General features: G+C 43.5%; 1 protein-coding gene across 1 annotated transcript; it reads left to right on the forward strand.

Annotated features, from left to right (window-relative positions):
* Positions 1-6,175: 6,175 nt before the first annotated feature.
* LOC139566938 (ATP-dependent RNA helicase DHX15-like) lies at positions 6,176-21,840 on the forward strand. The gene is made up of 14 exons (XM_071388317.1): positions 6,176-6,353; positions 7,597-7,933; positions 8,617-8,810; positions 9,415-9,574; positions 10,704-10,922; positions 11,227-11,394; positions 11,689-11,775; positions 17,451-17,600; positions 17,901-18,009; positions 18,239-18,430; positions 20,125-20,247; positions 20,610-20,800; positions 20,959-21,128; positions 21,342-21,840. The coding sequence occupies exons 1-14, from the start codon at positions 6,292-6,294 to the stop codon at positions 21,457-21,459; spliced, it is 2,280 nt and encodes a 759-aa protein (XP_071244418.1). The 5' UTR covers positions 6,176-6,291; the 3' UTR covers positions 21,460-21,840.
* The last annotated feature ends 1,720 nt before the right edge of the window (positions 21,841-23,560 follow it).

Below are 23,560 nucleotides of genomic sequence, written 5' to 3' on the forward strand. Positions count from 1 at the left end.
ACACACACACACACACACACACCTCTTATTTTTCCGAAACCACTGTCGTGTCTGTGACTATCATTAAATGTGAAGACTTATTTATATCAAATCAGTTCTCTAGGTTTAATTATTACGTGATTAAACTAATCATATAAACATGAATTAATTAGGAATTCGGGGCACCACGGAAAATGTTGAGATTACAACGTTAGAATTGTTTAATATCTGATCAATTAGGGTTCTATGAATTAATTATTATTATTACCTCAATTCTCATTACTGAACGTCGCAAACCCTTGGATATCTGCACGATGGTTGCCCTAGTGGTTAGAATGGAAACTTCAGAGTACCATTCGGAAATGTTCTCATAGAATAGATGCTTCAGCGGTTGTCTGTTTTCTCACTCCAGATTTACGTCATTTCTAGCTGCAGACTCCTTGCTCTTATTCTGTAGTGATCAATAGTCTCAGAGTTTAACCATTTTCAGCCGTGTAGCCAAAACTACAGCTGTATGGTCTCCGTGGCCTATAGAATTGTAGCCATTCCAACGTGGGGACGATGTACCAGCTTTATCTGACTTCTTAACCAATCGAGACATCCGGCTTACCGTGGGTCTCTTTGGCATGAAATGTGAATTTGGTCACGGGTGGTCTTATACTCTGGAGTAGAAAAGGGCGGTTCCATGATGCCGATGTAATGTCTATGCTCATGTGGGCGTGGCCATTGATTTGGTTAACTTTATATGAAAACCCATACTCTCATTTAGAAGGTTAACATCACATTACATCTTTTCACAAATAGTTTCATGTTTAATCAAATACATTTCACAATATTTAGATGTAAACCTGACAGCTGGGAAATGTACACTTTAGGTGATACAGTTATGTGTGTTTCCTGTCCTCCATGAGATCACCAAATGAAACACACTTGTCATAACTGTCCCTTAAGTGTCCACGGACCATTCCCACATTCTCAAAAATAGTTCTCCCATTTTGGGGATATAGGAGTTTTGAACAAAATAAGGTCTTTGTTCTCGCTCTCCCTAAATACTGCATGGCAGTTTCTACCAGGTATTTATGACCTGTCGTAAAGTCATAAAACTGTGGCGAGAGAGGGGGAGGGGGCTATGATCCTCCCCCCAGGGTACGTCATGACACCACAATAAATGAAAGTAAACAGGATATGCAGATCAGGCACAGCCTCGTAACAAGGAACGACTGTCCCCCTGGCCCCTCTAACTTGACATCAAACTGAGGGGCATGGGGGTAGAAGCAGGCCTCATTCCATTCCAAAACTATGCCCACTCCCCTTTGCTCTCGTTCACTTGTCATCACAACCTTGATACAGCTAGGGGGATGTTATGCAATAGCTCCACCTAGTTTCCGCCATATTGCTTTGGTTTCACCTATACTGTCTGGTCAGTTCTGTGAAGGGGAAAGCAAAAGGAAGGCAGCCGACAGTGCATGCAACTGCCGACTGACTGATCTACAAATCACCTTGCATCATAACTAACAACTCATTATTATTTGTAGATCAGTCAGTCACAATTTACCCATGATACATCACAGTTTTGATGCTCTCGAACATGGCCAAATTCTGCATGTGGGAGGAGCTCCAGTTAACAGCTCCTGTTACTCATAAAATCTTGACACCCGCCCCCTTTCCCTCTAGCTTTGATAACATGAGGGAGAGGTATAGGGGTTTGACTGCATTTGTCTCTATGGTGTTGTCACGGATCCCCCTAGTACTGCTGCTCATTCCGTTCACCAGCTCCGGAGGTCTACGTCACCGGCCTTCTAGGCGTCACTGAACTGGATTCATTACCACCAACCCCGGGCTGCCTTGTCTCATTACGTACACCTGATTCCCATTCCCCCTGATTAGTATGTGTATATATGTGCCCTCTGTTCCCCATTGTCCTTGTCGGTTATTGTTACCATGTCTGTTGGTCTTGTGAGCACCTGTGCTGTTGTATCGGCTTCCATGCTACGTGTTATTGTGCACTTGTTTTACGGGTCTCGTACCGTGTATTATTGAGAGGTTTACATCTTGCTCTTTTGTTTGGGTGGAGAAAATAAAAACCCTTATTACGTATTCCTGCGCTTGTCTCCTATCATTTTACAGCGTGACAGAATAACCAACCTACTAAATGGAGACAGCAGGAAAGACTGAGCTGTCGACCATCGTAGAGACAGTCCAGCATCAAGAGGACTGTCTCTCCAGACTCGACAATGCCATGGACAGTGTGCTGGCAACCATTCTGCGTTTGGAGGGGAATGTGCAGTCCCTCCAGTCTCCAGCACCGGTTCCGGCACCAGCCCCCACACCACTACCTGCCTCCGTCCCATCTGAGCCGATGCGCGGAATACCCCTGTCCCTTTAACGGCGCACCAGTGAGATGCAAGGGATTCTTTCTGCACTGAGACCTGTACCTCGCTAGCTAGAGACAGGCTTGCCATCTCGGCACTGACCGGACGAGCCCTGGACTAGGGTGCCGCGGTCTGGGAAACAGGCGGACCCGAGGTCGAGTCCTACGAGCGCTTCACCCTCCTCTTCCGCTCGGTGTTTAATCATCCTGTGGAGGGCCGAGAGGGTGAGCACCTACTCTGACTACACCAGGGATCAAGGACCGCCTCAGAGTTCGCTTTGGAGTTCCGGAAGATCACGGCCTCCACCGGATGAAACGAGTCAGCTCTGGTTACCGTGTTCCGCAGCAGACTGCGGGAGGAGGTACAGATGGAGAAAGCCTGCCGTGATGACAACCTGTCCCTCCATCAGCTCATCAGCATGGTGATTTGTTTGAACAACCTCCTGCGGTCCTGACGAAGACCTGCGTGGAATCCGGAGCCCATGGCTACACCTGCTCCGTGGCCAGAGCCGATAGAGGTGGTCTCTGCACGTTTGCCCAAGGCGTAGGAGAAGGAGGAATCTGGGCCTCTGCTCCTATTGTGGAGAAATTGGTCATTTCTCCCCAACCTGCCCTCTATCCATTAACTTGCCATCTAGTGGCAAAAATCTAAATTGCACCTGGGCTAGAATAATACATTATGGCCTTTCTCTTGCATTTCAAAGATGATGATACAAAAAAATATAAAAGAATGGATGTTTTTTTTCTTTGTATTATCTTTTACCAGATCTATTGTGTTATATTCTCCTGCATTCCTTTCACATTTCCACAAATTGAAAACAAATTCCACAAATTGAAAAAAAGGGACGGATCCTTTTTTTCAATTTTCGCCTAAAATGACATACCCAAATCTATGCCTGTAGCTCAGGCCCTGAAGCAAGGATATGCATATTCTTGGTACCATTTGAAAGGGAACACTTTGAAGTTTGTGGAAATGTGGGTACGATTTAATGGTACTGCCAGTTGAGGACTTGCGCGGCGTCTGTTTCTCAAACTAGACACTCTAATGTACCTGTCCTCTTGCTCAGTTATGCACCGGGGCCTCCCATTCCTCTTTCTATTCTGGTTTGAGCTGTTCTGTGAAGGGAGTAGTACACAGCGTTGTACGAAATCTTAATTTTTTGGGCAATTTCTTGCATGGAATAGCCTTAATTTCTCAGAACAAGAATAGACTGGCCAGTTTAAGAAGAAAGTGCTTTGTTTCTGGCCATTTTGAGCCTGTAATCGAACCCACAAATGCTGATGCTCCAGATACTCAACTAGTCTAAAGAAGGCCAGCTTTACTGCTTTTTTAATCAGGACAACGGTTTTCAGCTGTGCTAAAATATTTGCAAAAGGGTTTTCAAATGATCAATTAGCCTTTTAAAATGATAAACTTGGATTAGCTAACACAACGTGCTATTGGAACACAGGAGTGATGGTTGCTGATAATGGGCCTCTGTACGCCTATGTAGATATTCCATAAAACATCTGCCGTTTTCAGCTACAATAGTTCTTTTCAACATTAACAATGTCTACACTGTATTTCTGATCAATTTTATGTTATTTTAATGGACAAATTTTCTTTTTCTTTAAAAAACAAGGACATTTTTAAGTGACCCCAAAGTTTTGAATGGTAGTGTATATAAAAAAGAAATGTCCTCTCACTGTCAGCTGCGTTTATTTTCAGCAAACTTAACATGTGTAAATATTTGTATGAACATAAGATTCAACAACTGAGACATAAACTGAACAAGTTCCACAGACATGTGACTAACAGAAATGGAATAATGTGTCCCTGAAAAAAGGGGGAATCAAAAGTAACAGTCAGTATCTGGTGTGGCCACCAGCTGCATTAAGTACTGTGTAGTGCATCTCCTCCTCACGGACTGCACCAGACTTGCCAGTTCTTGCTGTGAGATGTTACCCCACTCTTCCACCAAGGCACCTGCAAGTTCCCGGATATTTCTGGGGGGAATAGCCCTAGCCCTCACCCTCCGATCCAACAGGTCCCAGACGTGCTCAATGGGATTGAGATCCGGGCTCTTCGCTGGCCATGGCAGAACACTGACATTCCTGTCTGCAGGAAATCACGCAAAGAATGAGCAGTATGGCTGGTGGCATTGACATGCTGTAGGGTCATGTCAGGATGAGCCTGCAGGAAGGGTACCACATGAGGGAGGAGGATGTCTTCCCTGTAACGCACAGCGTTGAGATTGCCTGCAATGACAACAAGTTCAGTCCGATGATGCTGTGACACACCGCCCCAGACCATGATGGACCCTCCACCTCCAAATCGATCCCGCTCCAGAGTACAGGCCTCGATGTAATGCTCATTCCTTCGACGATAAACGGGAATCCGACCATCACCCCTGGTGAGACAAAACCGCGACTTGTCAGTGACGAACACTTTTTACCAGTCCTGTCTGATCCAGCAACGGTGGGTTTGTTCCCATAGGCGACGTTGTTGCCGGTGATGTCTGGTGAGGACCTGCCTTTCAACAGGCCTACAAGCCCTCAGTCCAGCTTCTCTCAGCCTATTGCGGACAGTCTGAGCACTGATGGAGGGATTGTGCATTCCTGGTGTAACTCGGGCAGTTGTTGTTGCCATCTTGTACCTGTCCCGCAGATGTGATTTTCGGATGTACCGATCCTGCGCAGGTGTTGTTACACGTGGTCTGCCACGGCGAGGACGATCAGCTGTACTGTGTCCCTGTAGCGCTGTCTTAGGCGTCTCACAGTACGGACATTTCAATTTATTGCCCTGGCCACATCTGCAGTCCTCATGTCTCCTTGCAGCATGCCTAAGGCACGTTCACGCAGATGAGCAGGGACCCTGGGCATCTTTCTTTTGGTGTTTTTCAGAGTCAGTAGAAAGGCCTCTTTAGTGTCCTAAGTTTTCATAACTGTGACCTTAATTGCCTACAGTCTGTAAGCTGTTAGTGTCTTAACGACCGTTCCACAGGTGCGTGTTCATTAATTGTTTAAGGTTCATTGAACAAGCATGGGAAACAATGTTTAAACCTTTACAATGAAGATCCGTGAAGTTATTTGGATTTTTACAAATTATCTTTGAAAGACAGAGTCCTACAAAAGGGACGTGGGGGGTTCAAGGCACCAAAAGGAAAGTACTATCCAGTGAAACCCTTCTGTTTTCGTTGTGCTATGGTTTTTGGTTTGTTAAATTAACTTGTTAATTTTTCTAAGCTGTGCACGCATTCTACACATGGTGCATTTCTTTATAATTTTTTGTAAGAGGGGGTAGGCACGCTCGACATTGCCTTCCAGGATGCAATCAAAGGCACTAGATCTAAGTAAGAGGACTCTTAGTCCTTACGCAATGCCAGTTTTTGCCAGAGACTGTTAAGGTTTTTGTCAATTATGTCCTCCATTTTTGTTATTCCAATCTATAAGATGATGACGTACTTGGTATTGGTGGCTTTTAGTCTTGCAGCATGCCTATTTTGCATTTGCCAGTTTTTTCCTTGTGATTTTGACAGCTTCTTTTCAAGGAGCTGTATTCTCTTATTAAAGTAACATTTGTATGAGATTAGCTAACTCTGATTGTTATAGATTATAGTTTTGGAAACAGAAAACTGTATGGAGATCAAATGCTTAATTTATGAGAAAATTAGCAGAATGTCAGTCAATCTTCTCCCACTGCCGGCCATTGGGTTTCCTTTCACTACCAAATAAGGTAGTGAGAGGAAACGCCTACCGGATGTCTCACATTTATACATCCAGTGAAATATTTGTCTCATCTATCTGTGGTTTTACCCTCAGCAGAACCATAACCAGCGAGCTAAAACAAACTGCTTCCGGGTTACCCGAATTTGCTTCCTCGCGCAGATCACGGTAGCTAACCGGTTGTAAGGAAAGTAGCTAAATATACACTTATTTTTTTTTATCTATGTTTATTCATCATGTCTAAAAGACACCGTTTAGATTTAGGCGATGACCACTCAAATAAAAAGAGATCTGATGGGTAAGCTTCTAGTTTAATGAATCTACTCTCTTTCGGGTAGCAAGTTGCTGCTAGGGAACGGCTAGCTTGTTTTGTTTAGCTAGCTATCAACCGGCTAATGTTTCTTCTTGCTAGTTATCATTTATTAGCTGGCTACTTTGTAGCGATGATTTACGATTAGCTACATATCCGCGAGCATCCTATGTTAATCAGCTTGTGACGCTCGTGTAGTCATGTTGATAAGACACGTGTTGATGTTCTGCGGCCTAGCGCTGACGTTATACAGAGTAAACTGGCTAGCCAAGTAATGTTAACTCGATTCGACGATGTCTTTACATCAACGGAGTTGGCGGTCTAAGGCACCCCATGTCAATGCTAGAGGCGCCACTACAGACACTGGTTCGATTCCAGTCTGTATCACAACCGGCTGGGATTGGGGGTCCTATAGGGCGGCGCACAATTGGCCCAGCGTCGTCCGGGTAAGGGTTTGGCTTGAGTAGGTCGTCATTGTAAATAAGAATTTGTTCTTAACTGACTTGCCTACTTAAATAGAAATATGTGACACATTGTCATTTTATGTGATATTGGAGCTCCAGTCCGCCCACGTCGCCGCTCTACGCCGTTTATGAACACGAGCTGGGTGGCAGGTAACCGAAAGGTTGCCCGTTCGAATCCCCGAGCCGACAAGGTGAAAATCTGCCGCCCTGCCCTTGAGCAAGGCAATTAATCACCCACAACAACAGGTGCCCAATGTGGCAGCCCCCTGCACTTCTCTGATTCAGAGGGGTTGAGTTTCGGTTGGGCCTTGTGGGCAACTGACAATAAGAAATGTAATCCTTTAATCATGGAGTTGGGTTTTATTTGCCAATTAATTGGCCAGCCTATTTCTCAAGTTCAGGAACTAGCCTCTCAGCTGCAAGATAGCCTAATAACCAACACTTGCGTTTTCTAATATTGCATCCAACTTGCATTAGCACTTAATCTACATACAATAGTATTTTGGGGACCGGGAGAAACACTTGCATATTTGGATTCCATTAAATGGTAATCTGTAAAATGTCCTGCTGTAGAATGGTCAATGAATAATATCAATGTACTGATTCTTGTGTAATAATTCTTATTGACATAACCCAAAATATATAACTGAATTTGTTTTTGCTATTATGCACATTTTGTAAATGTGCCACTACATTAAAGTGTACTCTATTTCAAGTAATATACTATCGTGGGTTGACTTATGTATATTCTTATTTTTTTTTAATAGAAAAGACAGAGATCGCGACAGGGACCGTGACGAGCGCTCTAAAGACAGGGACCGCGACAGAGATCGGGACCGGGACCGAGATAGGGATGTGAAGCCCTCTGTCGTGCCCCCCAACACCATGATGGCCGGGGGAGGCATGCTGCCTCTCAAGCAGACAGCCATGCAGCAGCAGATCAACCCGTTCACAAACCTGCCCCACACGCCGCGCTACTATGAGATCCTGAAGAAGAGGCTGCAGCTGCCTGTGTGGGAGTACAAGGAGCGCTTCAACGACATCCTGGCACGCCACCAGAGCTTCGTGCTCGTCGGAGAGACGGGCTCCGGGAAAACCACACAGGTGCAGTTCTGTTTGAAGGTCCTTAAACAGGGATTGACATTAAGGGCTAAGAGGCTCTTGCCCATTGGGCAAGTCAGGAGCATTTTTTTGGTTGGCTGAAAGATTACAATCACTTGCCCCTGAAAATTTGAAGTTATTTTCACCTAAACATGGGAGGAATCAGAAACTTAACTACTAGAATTCTTTGCATTTTGGTTATCGGTTAAACAAACAATCTTCTGCCCATTGGGGCAGCTTGCGCGACTCCTCAGGTCACTTGTCCTGGGAAATGGGGAAACCCTTAATGTCAACTCCTGCTTTAAATTCTTCTGTGTTTCTACTTTGCAAAAGTGCTTATTTTCCATTGGCAAAACTTCACGCTTGAAACGGAAGAAGCAGTTTGGGTTGACTTTTAGTTTGATCTCCTGTACCCTCTGTTTGTTTTCTGATGGAATCAGATAGGTGTACAGTAAGCAATAGCCCTCCTCCCTCCACATGCCATTGAAGGCCAAGTGGTTACATCACTGTGTTTACACCTACTTTGTTCCCTCAGACACAGAAGAGGTAGCGTATAGGGGCGATTTGTAATTTGGCATTCCAGTCAATTCTCCCCCTCCCCTCCAAACCAATGCACCTTGGAATATGTTTATGTTGTTTCAGCAGACAGACACATCCATAACATGCCCTCCCTTTCTCCTCCTCAGATCCCCCAGTGGTGTGTGGACATGGTGAAGGGCTTGGGCGGCCCCAAGAAGGCAGTGGCTTGTACCCAGCCCAGGAGGGTGGCAGCCATGAGCGTGGCCCAGAGGGTGGCCGACGAGATGGACGTCATGCTGGGCCAAGAGGTGGGCTACTCCATACGATTTGAGGACTGCAGCTCCGCCAAGACCATACTGAAGTAAGCAACTTCTTGTCTGGATAGTAGAGGCTACATCAGGGTTATTCAATTCCAGGCCTAAACACTTCCGGTTTTCATTCTCGCCTACTACCAGGATCATCATTATTAGGGCACAGCTGTAACAAAGCGCTGCAAGACGTTATTCAATGGAATTAGAAAATGAGCAGTTGTTATTGGATAACTTCAGATGGTACCAATCGCCGTTTTACTCAGTTTAAGAGTTTTCTCCTGTTTTGTGCCTACTGAACACAACATGGGTAAAACAAAAACGCAGCATTTTGGCCCTTCAGAACTGTAATTGAATACCCCCAGAATACAGGATCCAAGCATTTGGGTTATAGCCAGTTAATTCAATTCAACACACACGGCTTCAGTCAAATTTCTTTGGACATGCTTTAATAAGAATGAAGTTATTTTAGAATACTGTGGTGAACAAGTATTTGGTATAGTGTTACAGAGGCACACTAAAAGGGAGCAAAGGTTGTTTACTTATGTATTCATTTTGAAGAGGCGTAAGATCAATAAACACACATTTTAGAGTTCAAGCCATCACTAGGTCAGCATCTGCTATGTTTCAAACGATGTGTGTCCTTTCCCCTTTAAGGTATATGACAGACGGTATGTTGCTTCGGGAAGCCATGAACGACCCCCTGCTGGAGCGGTATGGCGTGATCATCCTGGATGAGGCCCACGAGAGAACGCTGGCCACGGACATCCTAATGGGAGTCCTGAAGGAGGTGGTCCGACAGAGGTCAGACCTCAAGGTACAGCCTCTGATTCCAGGGGGGGCATCTCAAGTCTTTCCTCGATGCCTCATGTCCTTGATTTGAATCTTCTCTGTGTTTTGAGAAAGCGGTGGGGAATCAAGGAAAGACAAATGAGAACCAGGGCCTATACCAAGGTTGATATCTTTATCATTTGCATTTAGTCAATTCTGGAGATTTAATTTGATTCATTAGTTGAATTTAAATTTGCTTGTTTTTGGATGCAGTTAAAATGGTATTGACCATAACTGAATGAGTTACATGGAGTGAAAAATACCACATATGAATTGTAAATGTTGCTTTACTGCTAACTATTTCCAAGTCCAAAAATAACCCCTGGTGTAGCTCATTCCCCATACCTGTACAAAAGGCCTTAAAGAGCCACTGAATATGAGGATTGGCACGTGTGTTTTTCTGTTGCTCATTAGAAGAAATTAGATTTCTGTCTTGGTGTGTTTCCTGACAGATTCTGCGTTTGGCTAATGTTTGTCGCCCATGAGACACTGTAGACACTGAAGCCTAGATTGACTCTAAGATACCATAACTCAAGAAATCTGTTCATTCATTTAGTCTTTTTTGCAGAGGATACTTTAGTTGCGCAAATTTACATCTAACTAAGGTGTTTGTGCTGTATTTGTCAACAAAAAAATGTACAGCGTGTTTTATGTAAACAACATCAGAGCTGCTGGGTATGTCTGTCTCACTGTCTATACTATTGGATAGAGAGCAATCACCACAGCTTTTCACCCCATGTTAGTGGGCAAATGGACATTGTCAAATCAAAACCCAACCTTCGTTTACCTATTGTGAGGCACGGAGTATCCAAGCTGTTTTAGACAACACTAGAATAACTGTTTCTGACTCATATCGATGTCACAGGCTGTTTTTTATTGGCTTTTAAAAGGCATTCGCTCTTTAAGGGTTATGTTTTTGGATTGCTTTTCACTTACCTTAGTTAGTCCCGATGTCATTTAGCCTAGTTATTTGCTCGTCCATCTTAGATCCCTATTCAAATGTAGATGTGTCCCTCTTTGGGTCCCATAGTCACGGTTTCACTATTGTACACACAGTGGCATTGCAACAAATCATAACAACCACAAAGCATTAACAGGAATATGTTTTTTGCCAGGTGATTGTGATGAGCGCTACGTTAGACGCCGGGAAGTTCCAAGTGTACTTTGACAGCTGTCCACTGCTGACCATTCCCGGACGCACACACCCCGTGGAGATCTTCTACACCCCCGAGCCGGAGCGGGATTACCTGGAAGCCGCCATCCGCACGGTCGTGCAGATCCACATGTGTGAGGAAGAGGAGGGGGACTGTCTGCTGTTTCTCACCGGACAAGAGGTATACTTCCACCCCTTCTCAAATGCAATCCAGATAGTTTGAGTTGGTTCACTGGACACTAGTCAAGGGCTATACCTGTACCCCTTCTCATATGCAGTCAAGATGGTTTGAGTTGGTTCACTGTTCGAGGTATACCTCCAGCCCTTCTCATATGCAGTCAAGGCGGTTCAGTTCAGTTTTGAAGCGTGATGCTGACAACACCAAGGTTGTCATCTGAATATAAGTTGAATGGTTGGGGGAGGTTTAACTTTCAGGGTACCTGTCTGCTGCTCAACATGAATATTGTCTGACTCTGAACTATCAGGAAATTGACGAGGCCTGTAAACGGATCAAACGGGAGATTGACGACTTGGGACCTGAAGTCGGAGACATCAAAGTCATTCCACTATATTCCACACTGCCTCCCCAGCAGCAACAAAGAATCTTTGAGGCCGCACCCCCCAGGAAGCCCAGCGGTGCAATAGGAAGAAAGGTACTGACCAGCAGAACATGCCCGGACTATAAAAACAGGGTTGTGTTCAGTAGGAAGAAAACGTTTTGAAACTGAGTAAAATGGGAAGGTACTTCCTGAACTTGTACAATCAGAACACAGATTTTAGTTTTTAATTTCAAAATGTTTTGCTATGGGGTGCCCTACTGAATACAACCCAGATTTCATACATTGGTGCTCGTTTATCACCAAAGATTTCCAATGGCTTATGATGTAAGTTTGTATAGAAAGTATTTCAGTTGTCTGCTAGTGCTAACCCCAATGCCTGTTCCCTAGGTTGTGGTTTCCACAAACATTGCTGAGACATCCCTTACCATCGACGGAGTGGTGTTTGTGATCGATCCCGGTTTTGCCAAGCAAAAGGTAGGCTGCTGCTGCTCCTCTCCCTCTATAATTGTTTTACCTTACCTCGTCATTTCAAACCCAGAGGGAATACCTGGCACCAGTACTACAAACTTTAACTTTTTTCAATAACAGTGACACTTGAACTTTCTGTAGTCCACAATCTAAGCACAATGCAGATAGAAAAATTATAGTAGTAACCAGGTTTCCATCCACCCATTTCATGCGGATTAATTACCTGACGCTTTAAACAACTCATGACTGACCTCCTAGAAACAGAATGTTATCAGTAAAGTTTCCCAATGTCAACAAAACAAAATACGCAAGACAAGATGGGATCTTTTTTTTGTCTGAAATAGATTTCACAACAATTGCAGTGGAAATACTTTTATGTGCAAATATTAATTTAAAAACATCATGCCTTTGGCCATGAAGTTATTATGAAGTGGAAAAGTTTAGGAACAACAACGGGACTGCTGAGTGCTGTAGCGCTAATAGCGTTTCAATTGGTGACGTCAGTCGCTCTGAGACCTTGAAGTAGTTGTTTCCCTTGCTCTGCAAGAGCTGCGGCTTTTGTGGAGCGATGGGTAAAGGAGAGGGACGGAACCAATACTGTTACACTCGGTTGCAACACTTACGATCATGTTCCAAACTGCCTCTGGAAGCAACGTCAGCATGAGAACTGTTTGTCAAGAACTGTTTGTCGGGAGCTTCATTAAATGGGTTACCGTGGCTGAGCAGCCGCACACACAAGCCTAAGATCACCATGCGCAATGCGAAGGGTCGGCTGGAGGCTATTTTTAATGGTTCGGGCTAGGCCCCTTAGTTCCAGTGAAGGGAAATATAAACGCTACAACATACAATGACGTTCTAGACGATTCTGTTCTTTCATGTTTGTGGAAACAGTTTGGGGATGGCCCTTTCCTGTTTCAGCATGACAATGCCCCCGTGCTCAAAGCGAGGTCCATACAGAAATGGTATGTCGAGATCGGTGTGGAAGAACTTGACTGGCCTGCACAGAGCCCTGACCTCAACCCCATCAAACACCTTTTGGATGAATTGGAGCGCTTTATGAAGTTATGATTAACTTTAACTTATGCAAATTTCCACTAAATATCAAGGGTAGGCTATCATTTGAATGATGCTGGTGACATGATGACCGGTTTGCTTGGCTGCCAATTATCAAATACAAATTCTGGCTTTAGCATATAACCTACCTGTCCAATTTATCAGCGAACTGTTCGTAGAGCATGGCCCAAACCATATTGGGCAAGTTTTCTGTATTATCCAGTCCCTCCAGGATTCTGCGATTGGTTGATTTTGCAATTGGCGCATATTATGCGAGAACTCGCAATTTGGACCAATCCCCGCACTTTTAGCACATAAAATGGTCCAATCAAAAGCGGGTTTGTAATTTTGACCAATTACTGCACTGTTACTGTGGAAAATGGTCCAATCCAACTACAAGCCAAAGTTTTTTGTTTTTTTTCCCTTCCCCCTGGCCTGTCAGTATTTTCACGTGCGAAGATGATGGCTGGTTGTTGACTGACAGGCAGGCAGTACAATGAACATAGATCAATCTCATTTGCCAACAAAAACAACAGCTAAAGACTATGTGAAACAATTTCCAAATGTTTTACATGAAAATGGAGGGAAATCGTTTTTCACTCCATGCAACGTTGTGCTGGAACACGAGAAAATCGACAATCAACAGTCACTTCGAATCAGCAAAGCATATGAGAATGTCAGAACAGTTCCCACAGCAGATGCAGATCACCATGACTGAAGTGGTAGCAGGGAAGACTGGCATGCGTTTTCCTCAAACTTTTACTCTGCTAACCTTGGCTTTAGTAGGGTGGTCGGCACTCTGCTCTCCCTAGTCTGTCTATTGATAGCGCTACTCAGACTACTGAGTGCAATTTAAACTTAATACGGATCCCGAAAGCACAATCTTTGTTTTTTTTTTATTTTTATAAATGGTATTACTGTTTTAAAAGTACATATCAACCACAATACTCTGTTTACGTTTTCTGTTCTTTATCTCCCTTACGACCCTTTGAGAGAAAAAATCGCACTTAGTATTTTGAAGACAATGCTAAAGATATATCGTTCCTCAAATTGAAAGCGATTGATCAGTAAACGTTGTTAAACTGAAACCTTTTGAGTTAACATTGGTAGCAGAGGATGGCTAATAACTAACGTTGCAATGTGCCACCTCGCTTCGGCGAGAAGAGGTCATATGAAAGTTGGAGAATTAATTTGGAATCTGGACACTGGTTACTAATCTGGATGAGAAAAAGCAAGCACTTGCGGTTGTATTGTCGTTTGAGCGAGAGATACAGCACTGGAAATATCCGTTGAGGATTTGAACAAGGATGACGGTATGATAACTTTGATCAGAGCACTGGGTTCTGTGTTTCTTAAAGAAGAAAAAGACCGTGACAACGAGGCATATTCAAACTTTGAAAGTGTTATCAGAGACAGAGGTACAATAGGATGCGCAAGTACGATATGCTTCTCCCAGATGCAGTGTTAGCTTTCAAGTTGCTAGATACTGCCTGCCACTCCTGGTAGGGAGAAACATTTGGCTTTACTGCTCCTACAGTGCTGACTTTTGCGTCAATGAAGTCAGCACTAAAGTCTGTCAGGCCAATAACAGATGGAATGCAAGTGAGTGATGCGGCATATTACACTGAGCAACAGAGAAAAGGCGCCAACAAGTAACGTTCTCAAGACAACCAGACGAGGGCGCCATAGCCCGGCACAAATCCACTGGACAAATATGGAAGGAGATCAAAATGTGCTATTTGTCAAAGCACTTACCATTGGATTAAAGACTGTCCTCATAAGAATGAACAAGTTTAAACTAACAGAGGAAAATGTAAACCCAGAGATGGAGCAGTGTAACATTACACTGTGTTCAAAGGTCTTTATAGGTTGAATCCTTAGGATCTGCTGTGATTTGATATTGCATGTACATGCACCGTTTGTGGCGCAAAATGGCTTGAATCGCTATGTCAGTGAACTAAATATGAAATAAGTACAAAATATGATTGACACACCAAGCAACAGAGCTTTCAAATTTGGAGATGGGAAGAGTCGTCCATTCTACCAAGAGTCAAGATACCAGCAAAAATTGGTCAGACTAAGTGTCACATTGAAACAGAGGTGGTCCCTGCAGATATCCCCTTAGTATTAAGCAAAGCTTCCCTCAAGAAGGCAGGGGCTGTACTAGACATAAAAAATGACACGGCAGTGATGTTTAAACAACCAGTGACCCTTGAACTTACTACCTCAGGCCACTATTGTGTAAACATTTTAGACAAAGACATCACACAGAGTCCATGTAAAAATTAGATTCTGAAGGACACAGAGAACATGACCACAGAGGAAAAACACAAAGTATTGTTAAACCTTCACAAATAGTTTGGACATGCTACAGTTGACAGCCTTCAAAAATGACTCAGCAGTTCTGGGAATAATGTTGATGAGAGTATTTCCTATCTATGTTAGATAGTTAACAGTTGTGAGACATGCTGCAAATCTAAGCCCAGACCAGCTGTTGGTTTGCCACTGGCTTCCAAGTACAATGAAACAGTGGCTGTAGATCTACTTGAGCTAGGACCAAGTGTGTGTGGTGCCTTCACATAATCGACCACTTCACACGCGTCAGTGCTGGAAGCATTGTGAATACAAAGAAACCCAGTGAAATCGTCAAGCACTTCATTCATTCCTGGATAAGTGTGCATGTCCCGCCCCAGAAATTGTACAGTGACAATGGGGGAGAATTCAATAATAATGAAATGGCAGAGAAATTCAACATGGAAGTAAAGACAACTGCTGCGTACAGTCCATGGAGAAATGGACTTCTGGAGAGACATAATCAGACACTCACAGAGATTATGCTGAAAAGTGAAGCAAGACAATGGATGTGACTGGAAAACAGCCCTAGATTGGGCTTTTGATGGTAAAAAACTCAATGCACAATGTTCATGGCTACAGCCCATGACAACTAGTGTTGGGGCAAAACTCTAATCTTCCCTCTGTACAGGTTGACAAGCCACCAGCAGTAGACAGGACCAGTTTGAGTGCATGGGTGGGATGGCACCTTTCAGCACCACATGCAGCGAGAAAAGCATTCACTGACGCAGAGTTCAGATAGAATTCGTAGGGCTCTGTGTAAACGGCTTCGGCCCACAGATGAGAAATACGAGACTGGAAACAAAGTGTACCGCAAACGAGTTGCCTGTCAAGAGTAGAAAGGACCGGGAGTAGTCATTTGCCAAGATGGTGTGGTGGTATTTGTGAGACACGGAGGCATCTTTCTCAGGGCGCATCACTCAAGATTGCGGAAAGTAAATGATCAACAAGATAGAGGGGCTGTTGCTGAGAATCAGCCTCCTACTGTAAATGTCAAAAAGGACACATTAACAGACACAAACCTACCAGATGTCACATCCAATGATATGAAAACTGACACAGGAAATGGAGCAGAGACCTTCAACCATGACACAGGTAATAATGTGTTCAAATGAGAACATTCATCAGCCACGTGTTAAGACAACATGGTTGTTCCAATCTTAAACTGGGGAAACTTTTAAATACATGGACAGAGAAAGTGGTATTCCACACACAGCAACAGTCATTAGACGTGCAGGGAAAGCCAACAGAAAGCACCAGAACTGGTACAAATTGGAGTACTCTGAACCCGCTGCACTTTCTGGTACAACAGAGTCAGCTAACCTGTCACTTGTAGATAATCTCAGAATTGAACCAATAGAAAATTGAGAAAAACAGAATGACTTTCAATTATGATGTACTTGAAACAAAGGACGTGTTATTTGACAGCTAAACTAGATGAGCTCAGTAATTTGAGGAAAAATTGAGTGTTTGAGGTAGTCAAAGACATTGGCCAAAAATGTGTCTCAACAAGGTGGGTGTGTACCCTTAAAGAATCCTTAACTGGAATAGTGCCTAAAGCACGTCTAGAGGTTTTGAGGAGCTGGCTGCTAAAGAACTCCCAAAAGACTCACGACATGTGCCTCAGAGTCACTCAGATTGCTGCTGACAGTGATCTGCCAGAAAAAATGGAAACTTCATTCCATAGACATCAGATCTGCATTTTTGCAGGGAAACAGAGCTGTCAAGGGACATTCACATCTGACCTCCGCCTGAAGCGAACTGTGATTCCACACCTCAAAGCTGTTTTCCCGGTCGGCCACAAATGAACAGCTTGCTGACTGTCTAACTAAAAAGGGAGCATCCGATCTTGTGCTCCTGAAGGCACTCAGTAATGGAAAGTGGCAGCTTGCATAATAAAAATAAAAACTTTGTCAAACAATCCATTTGTAATGGGGAACTAATTAAAATAATTAAAAGTATTATTTATTTTTAATTGTTTTATTTTTCTAAAGAAAAGGTGGGAGATTGTTAAGCTCATGTTTTAAGTGTCCCTATATGTCTGTTATTACGGTCCTATCACTGTTATGAGTACGCCTGCGCAGTAGTCTCACTGGAGATGGACCTGGCTTCAGTGTGATGGCGACTATGTACTGTGGTCATACGGTGAAGTAAACGTTGTTGAACTGGAACCTAGTTGTCATTTTGAGTAAACATTCACCAACGTGGAATCCGCATCCACCAATTTTAATAAAATAAGACTTGAGTGAGAATGTTTTCTACTCTGTAACCCACAGGTGTACAACCCTCGTATCAGGGTGGAGTCTCTCCTGGTCACGGCGATCAGCAAAGCCTCGGCGCAGCAAAGGGCGGGCCGCGCTGGCAGGACACGGCCAGGGAAGACTTTCCGCCTCTACACTGAGAAAGCCTACAAGACCGAGATGCAGGTGAACTGTCCTGGATTGTAGAAATGTTGGGGCAAAGGACATGGTCGAATGGACTATTGAATAAATTGTTATCTTATGGGTAATGTTGAGGACAATGGATTTATTAAGGAAATGTTTATAGTCTAACGTATCTCGTGTGGTGCTGGGCATTTTACAGAAGCCTGTTTTGGCCAATACGCTCAGCTCTTGTTAAACACATAATTTGGCAGAATAAGCCGACCTTGTTACACAACGGATGATATGATACCAGTAGAATGGCTTAATGTTCTACAGATCTGACTATTTTCCATTCCACTACAGGACAACACGTATCCCGAGATTCTCCGGTCCAACTTGGGTTCTGTCGTGTTGCAGTTGAAGAAGCTGGGTATCGATGACCTGGTGCACTTTGACTTCATGGACCCACCAGGTGGGGAGCCAAGGGTTTGCTGGAATACTTGCCTGTTGGAAGTGCTACTTTAGTTTGAAACTGTTTCAATTGAAACTGACTTGGCAGCCTTCTTTCTTGATTTACCTCTTTACCAACCAGGTTATCATAAAATATAATTTGTTGATTGATTGTTTGACAGCCTGAAAAGTAAGTGACAAATGCGGTACTGATCACTTGCTCCTCTTGCTTCCTCTCTTGTGCTCTCAAGCCCCGGAGACCCTGATGCGGGCGCTGGAGCTGCTCAACTACTTGGCGGCGCTCAACGACGACGGCGACCTGACAGAGCTGGGCTCCATGATGGCAGAGTTCCCGTTGGACCCCCAGCTGGCCAAGATGGTGATCGCCAGCTGCGAGTTCAACTGCTCCAACGAGATCCTCTCCATCACCGCCATGCTGTCAGGTAATGGCCCAGGGCCGGGATGGCTGGCATCCAAAGTCGCCCAGTGCCCACCCTTGGCACCAGTTGACACCCTCTTAACACTGTGGGTTCCAATTTAATGCAAGATGGAGATCTCTAGATTGATCGTCTCCTCAGTGCTTTGTTAATGATATTTGTTAATTCCTAATGGTAGAAGAGTTCATTCTTCTTTTTGAAAAGTAAAGATGTGGCCCCCAGTTAAGGGGGCTTGCAGGTCTAGTTAGCAAAGATGCTAGAAAGTATTCGATTTATATGGAGGGATCGAGTTAACGAGTGACAATATTTGGTAAGTATTTCTCAAATCAAAATTTGAGATGACAAAAAGCCAATGGTGGGGAACTTCCGCCTTAGCAGGCCCCAGGGAAGAATACACATTTTTTTTGGTCTACACAAAGGATTTGAATGGCTTACTGGTTAGATCCTTGATTGATTGATAATTAGCAATTTAATGGTTGATGGAAAAGTAAACTGAGAACCAATTGTATTCCGTATAAAATTGAAAAGTTGACCAGGTTTCTTCCAACTGCTTGAAATCTGGGAGTGTTTATCCTTAGTGCAATTGTGCAGGGCAGGCACCTCAATGTAGTGTTCTCAGATGGGTCTAAAACATTGCCTCTTTGCATTTGTTTAGTGGTTTGTCTATGGCTGCTTTAATGGTGTCTTTTTGATGTATTATTGGCCCAATTGCACCGGCAGTACAAGATGCAATGTTATTTTTTTATCGTCAAGATGCTGTCATGCTCTTACTCGTCAAAATTATTTTTCATCAAGGCCTGATTGTTATTTTTGTTTTAAGTGAGGTTTACACATTTTACAGGGTTATTTGTTATCTGCATGTGGGTGGTTCATTAGGCTATATTTAAGCTTTCTTGGCCAATGTTGGTTTTGGTTTTACTACTGGGGGGGAAACTCTTTGCGTTCAATATGGCAAGATAGATTTCTGTTTTTATCATATAGAATGTTCAGTGTTTGGACTTTTCACAGTATTTCAAATTGTCATTCCCCTCATGCTTTACTCATACACATTTGTGATTTGGTTGTGGTCAATTCAATATCAATTTAGGAGATTCATAGAAATCCCAGTTCAATACAAAGGCCATAACTTTTTTGATTCTTGTAACGTTTCCTGAAATTCATGTTGAATTTGGTCTGTGACTGTAAAATGACTACCTTGAATGTCAAATACACATTTAAACATGTATGAGTAATGATCCGGTGGTGTTGCAAAAACTCCCAATTTGGACGTATTGATGTTCTTCTTCCACACACATCTGTGTGTCAGTAGTGACATCATATATGGACATCTATTTCCCTTTTATAATGTCATGGCTGTTTTATGTAGCCATTGACTTGAATGTGAAATGGACTTGGATTCTCTTGAATGTTATATATACAGTACACTGTTCTCAAGTTCAATGCTCTTTTAACGCTCTGCAGGTGTGTGAAACCTCTTTTGTTTTGCAGATGTGGTTAGGTGTTGACCCCCTTGACAAGCTAGTAGCCAGTCATCATGCAGTCGGAAGAGCCCCCCCCCCTCATAAACACACCACTTGGTCCTGCCCCCCTATGCTCTCTGTGAAGTTTTCTAGCTACAATAGGCCTTGTTCCTCTGTTCTGTGAATGCTTGACTTATCCCTATGGGCGTCTGTGTTGGGGCCCATACCAACCTTGTCTAGTCCCGCAGTGTTTCGTCCGCCCCACCGAGGCTAAGAAGGCGGCGGACGAGTCCAAGATGCGGTTCGCCCACATCGACGGAGACCACCTGACGCTCCTCAACGTCTACCACGCCTTCAAACAAAGTAAGCATGGGCGCCACAAACATTTTATTTTGATAGGGTAAAAAAATCATTAAGGGGACAGATTAGACTTCAAAATCAAGATTTGTCAGATGTTTCAGACCTCAAACGTGAGTCCACGTCCTACGCCATGGGTTGTGTGGACCAACCCTAATGAATAAAAGACTAAAGATAAGCACCGCAAATCTGGAAATAACATGGCGCAAGTATGGGTAATCGGATATGGCCACAGACTTATCTCAACAGAAGACTCACCTTTTGAAGTCTGATTTTTAAGTGCAATGTCCCTTTAAGCCACTGTGAAACATGAGGCTTATTTGACTTGCCGTTGCCTGTAACTTTAGTTGATCTGTGTTGTTTCTCAGACCACGAGTCTACACAGTGGTGCTACGACAACTTTGTGAACTACCGTTCGCTGATGTCGGCCGACAACGTGCGCTCGCAGCTGTCCCGGATCATGGACCGCTTCAACCTGCCCCGGCGCAGCACCGAATTCACCAGCAGAGACTACTACATCAACATCCGCCGAGCGCTCGTCACAGGCTTTTTCATGCAGGTCAGTCTGTGCAGGGCAGACTTACATTTCAATTAACTCTCTGAATTTAAATGGAATTGAGCCTAACCCTGATATTCATCGTTAAGTGAACAAATACGATTTATCTCGCATTGCGTGCGTGTTTTCTGAAATGTTATAATATTTTCTTGTTTGCTTAGGTGGCTCATTTGGAGCGCACGGGCCATTACCTCACAGTCAAGGACAACCAGGTGGTCCAGCTACACCCATCTACTGTCCTGGACCACAAGCCAGAGTGGGTGCTCTACAATGAGTTTGTCCTCACCACCAAGAACTACATTCGCACCTGCTCGGATATCAAACCGGAATGGTACGTTTTGTGGTCATGAAGTCTTAACTCAGAAATGTCTACACAAATAAAACGATTAGCGAATAACAAGGGTTTTTGATAAGCGTCAACGTTTCAATACTCATGTCTTATGACTTACTCGTTTACACTTAAACATAGGCTTTTAAGTAATGCTTTTATTGGATATTTTGATCGTATTATGCGACTTTGATTTAATTGATCTCGTCTCCCCAGGCTGGTGAAGGTTGCTCCTCAGTACTACGAAATGGGCAACTTCCCACAGTGTGAAGCCAAGAGGCAGTTGGAGCGAATTGTTGCCAAACTCCAGACAAAGGAGTATTCCCAGTACTGATTAACAGCGACTGGAGAGAGGAAGACATCCTTGAAAGAGTTTGGCACAATTCATACTTTAAAGTTTGTATCCTATCTTCTATCTTAATGTTTCTCTCGATTCAAGATATGATTTTTATAACTTTTTGTTTTTCTGTCCATTCAATAGCAACGTGTATAACTGTAAGCATTTATGAAATTGATATCAAAGGTGAATATTAGGCTATTCTGATTAGAGATTTTCAAAAGGAATACAATTAACATGTTAAGCATGAGCATTCATGTGGATATTGTTGATGTTCCTCTAGGAAATTGTGAACCCTGAGAAAAAAAGTGTACTTGCCTAGGTTGTCCTTGTTTCTTCAATAAAGGAGCTTCGACTTGAATAAAATAATGAATAATAGCTCATGGTCATTGACGATGTCTTTGATTGTCTAAAATATTTGTTTGTTAACTATAAATGAATAACATACATTATGTATACCCAGGGGTGAAAGTGGATCACTTCAAAAGACTCTCCTGTTGGCTACCCGTGTACCTTTGTCCACTCACTAAATAATTCCAGCATCCAAACAGTGCTCTGTACACCCGCAATTTGATGAATGGAAATCGGCATCTGTTAGAAAAACATTAACGTGCAATGCCATTCAGCGAGTTGTCATTAGGCACACTACACTTACAGCCTGAATTGATGTGTCCATTGATGTATGCCTGCTTCTCTGTCTGGGCCACATGTCTCCATATCTCTGCCTTGGTAACACTTCAGTGTTCACGTCGAACCACGATGCAATTGGGAGAGTATACCGCACGTTTTGAAATCAATTTGCTCATTTTCATGCAGCTGACATGCGGTAATGTTAAATAATGGCGTAATTGACTATAGTGTTCTCAACATTTTGTTTGAATTAGTTTGATAGGCTTATATTTTACTGGTACGGTGTACCCCCACTATTTATTTCGCCGGGACACCGGACCATACCACCTTACTTTCACTCCTGAGTATACCTTACATTAGCATTGCTGAACATGAACTTGTACATTGATGCTCCCTGTGTATAAAAAAATGTCACCACAAGGTTCTAGCTTTGGCATGTTTTCTTAGTTTAGTCTGTGCATGTTATACATAACTATGGATGACCGAAAGGGAAGTCAACATTCATAACATTGAAAAATAACTTCAATGCAATTTGAGAACCAAGTGTTCTTTAACAATGCTAATTCACATCCAGAAACTGTATGAAAGCATGACATTAGTTAGAACTCTTGTATAGTCTTTCTTTTTGCTGGGGATAGGTCACTATATTCAATTCATGTGGCTCTGAGCATTCTCTCTCATTCCCCCTCTGTGTGTTGGCTGTGGCTGAGTCTAGAAGAGCTCAGAGGTGTGTCTAGTTCCTCCTCTGAGCCTGTGTCCACCACATGGAAGCGTGGTGCATCTGCTTTCCGCAGCACTGTTGCGCGTGTCTTTGAGGTTGTAATCCACGCCTGTTGACCTTCTCGCAGCCTGGTGTCTCCGATTTAAAGTCTACAGTTTGTGCTGGTTTCAGTTGTTTGTCCCTCTTAGCGAAGGCCTTCCAGTTAGTCCGTTGGGGTTTGAGCTGAGCTGGCGAGACAGGCAATGGGGAGCTCGGCAGGCAACGTCCAATGATGCAGTGCTGTGACCCTGTAAGCTAACAGCCCTGTACGGATCCTTGTTCTTTTTCAACAGTCCCTTGACTGTTTTCACAGCCCTCTCGGCCTCACTGTTGCTTTGTGTGTGATATTGGCTACTGGTCACGTGTGAAGGCAAATGGAGCTTGCGGAGAACTGGGGAGCGTTATCTTTAACCAGGACCTCAGCGCCCACTTGCAAAAATGTACTGTACTCCATTGATAACTCCATCTGATGTGGTTATGGGTGTCTTTGCTATTTCAATGTATCTTGAATAGTAACCTACAACTAGCAGATAAGTCATTTTTCCAATAAAACATATATGCCGCTACCCTTTTCCATGGCCATGTGTCCCTCATGCTCTCTGTCTAGCATTTCCGGTTGTAGAGTGTGGGATTACGATATGTTGTACTATCATGAGAAGGTCCATTACAGTGGAAGTCACTTTGATGAACCCAATAGGGCTTCAGCAG

This window comes from Salvelinus alpinus, chromosome 39, assembly GCF_045679555.1.
Source record: "Salvelinus alpinus chromosome 39, SLU_Salpinus.1, whole genome shotgun sequence".
NCBI classification, from domain to species: Eukaryota; Metazoa; Chordata; class Actinopteri; order Salmoniformes; family Salmonidae; genus Salvelinus; species Salvelinus alpinus.

Coding starts and splice junctions, on each gene's coding strand:
- LOC139566938 (XM_071388317.1), top strand. CDS start 6,292: ATGTCTAAAAGACACCGTTTAGATTTAGGCGATGACCACTCAAATAAA. Junction 6,354..7,596: donor AATAAAAAGAGATCTGATGG/GTAAGCTTCTAG, acceptor TTTTTTTAATAG/AAAAGACAGAGATCGCGACA. Junction 10,923..11,226: donor TGTTTCTCACCGGACAAGAG/GTATACTTCCAC, acceptor CTGAACTATCAG/GAAATTGACGAGGCCTGTAA.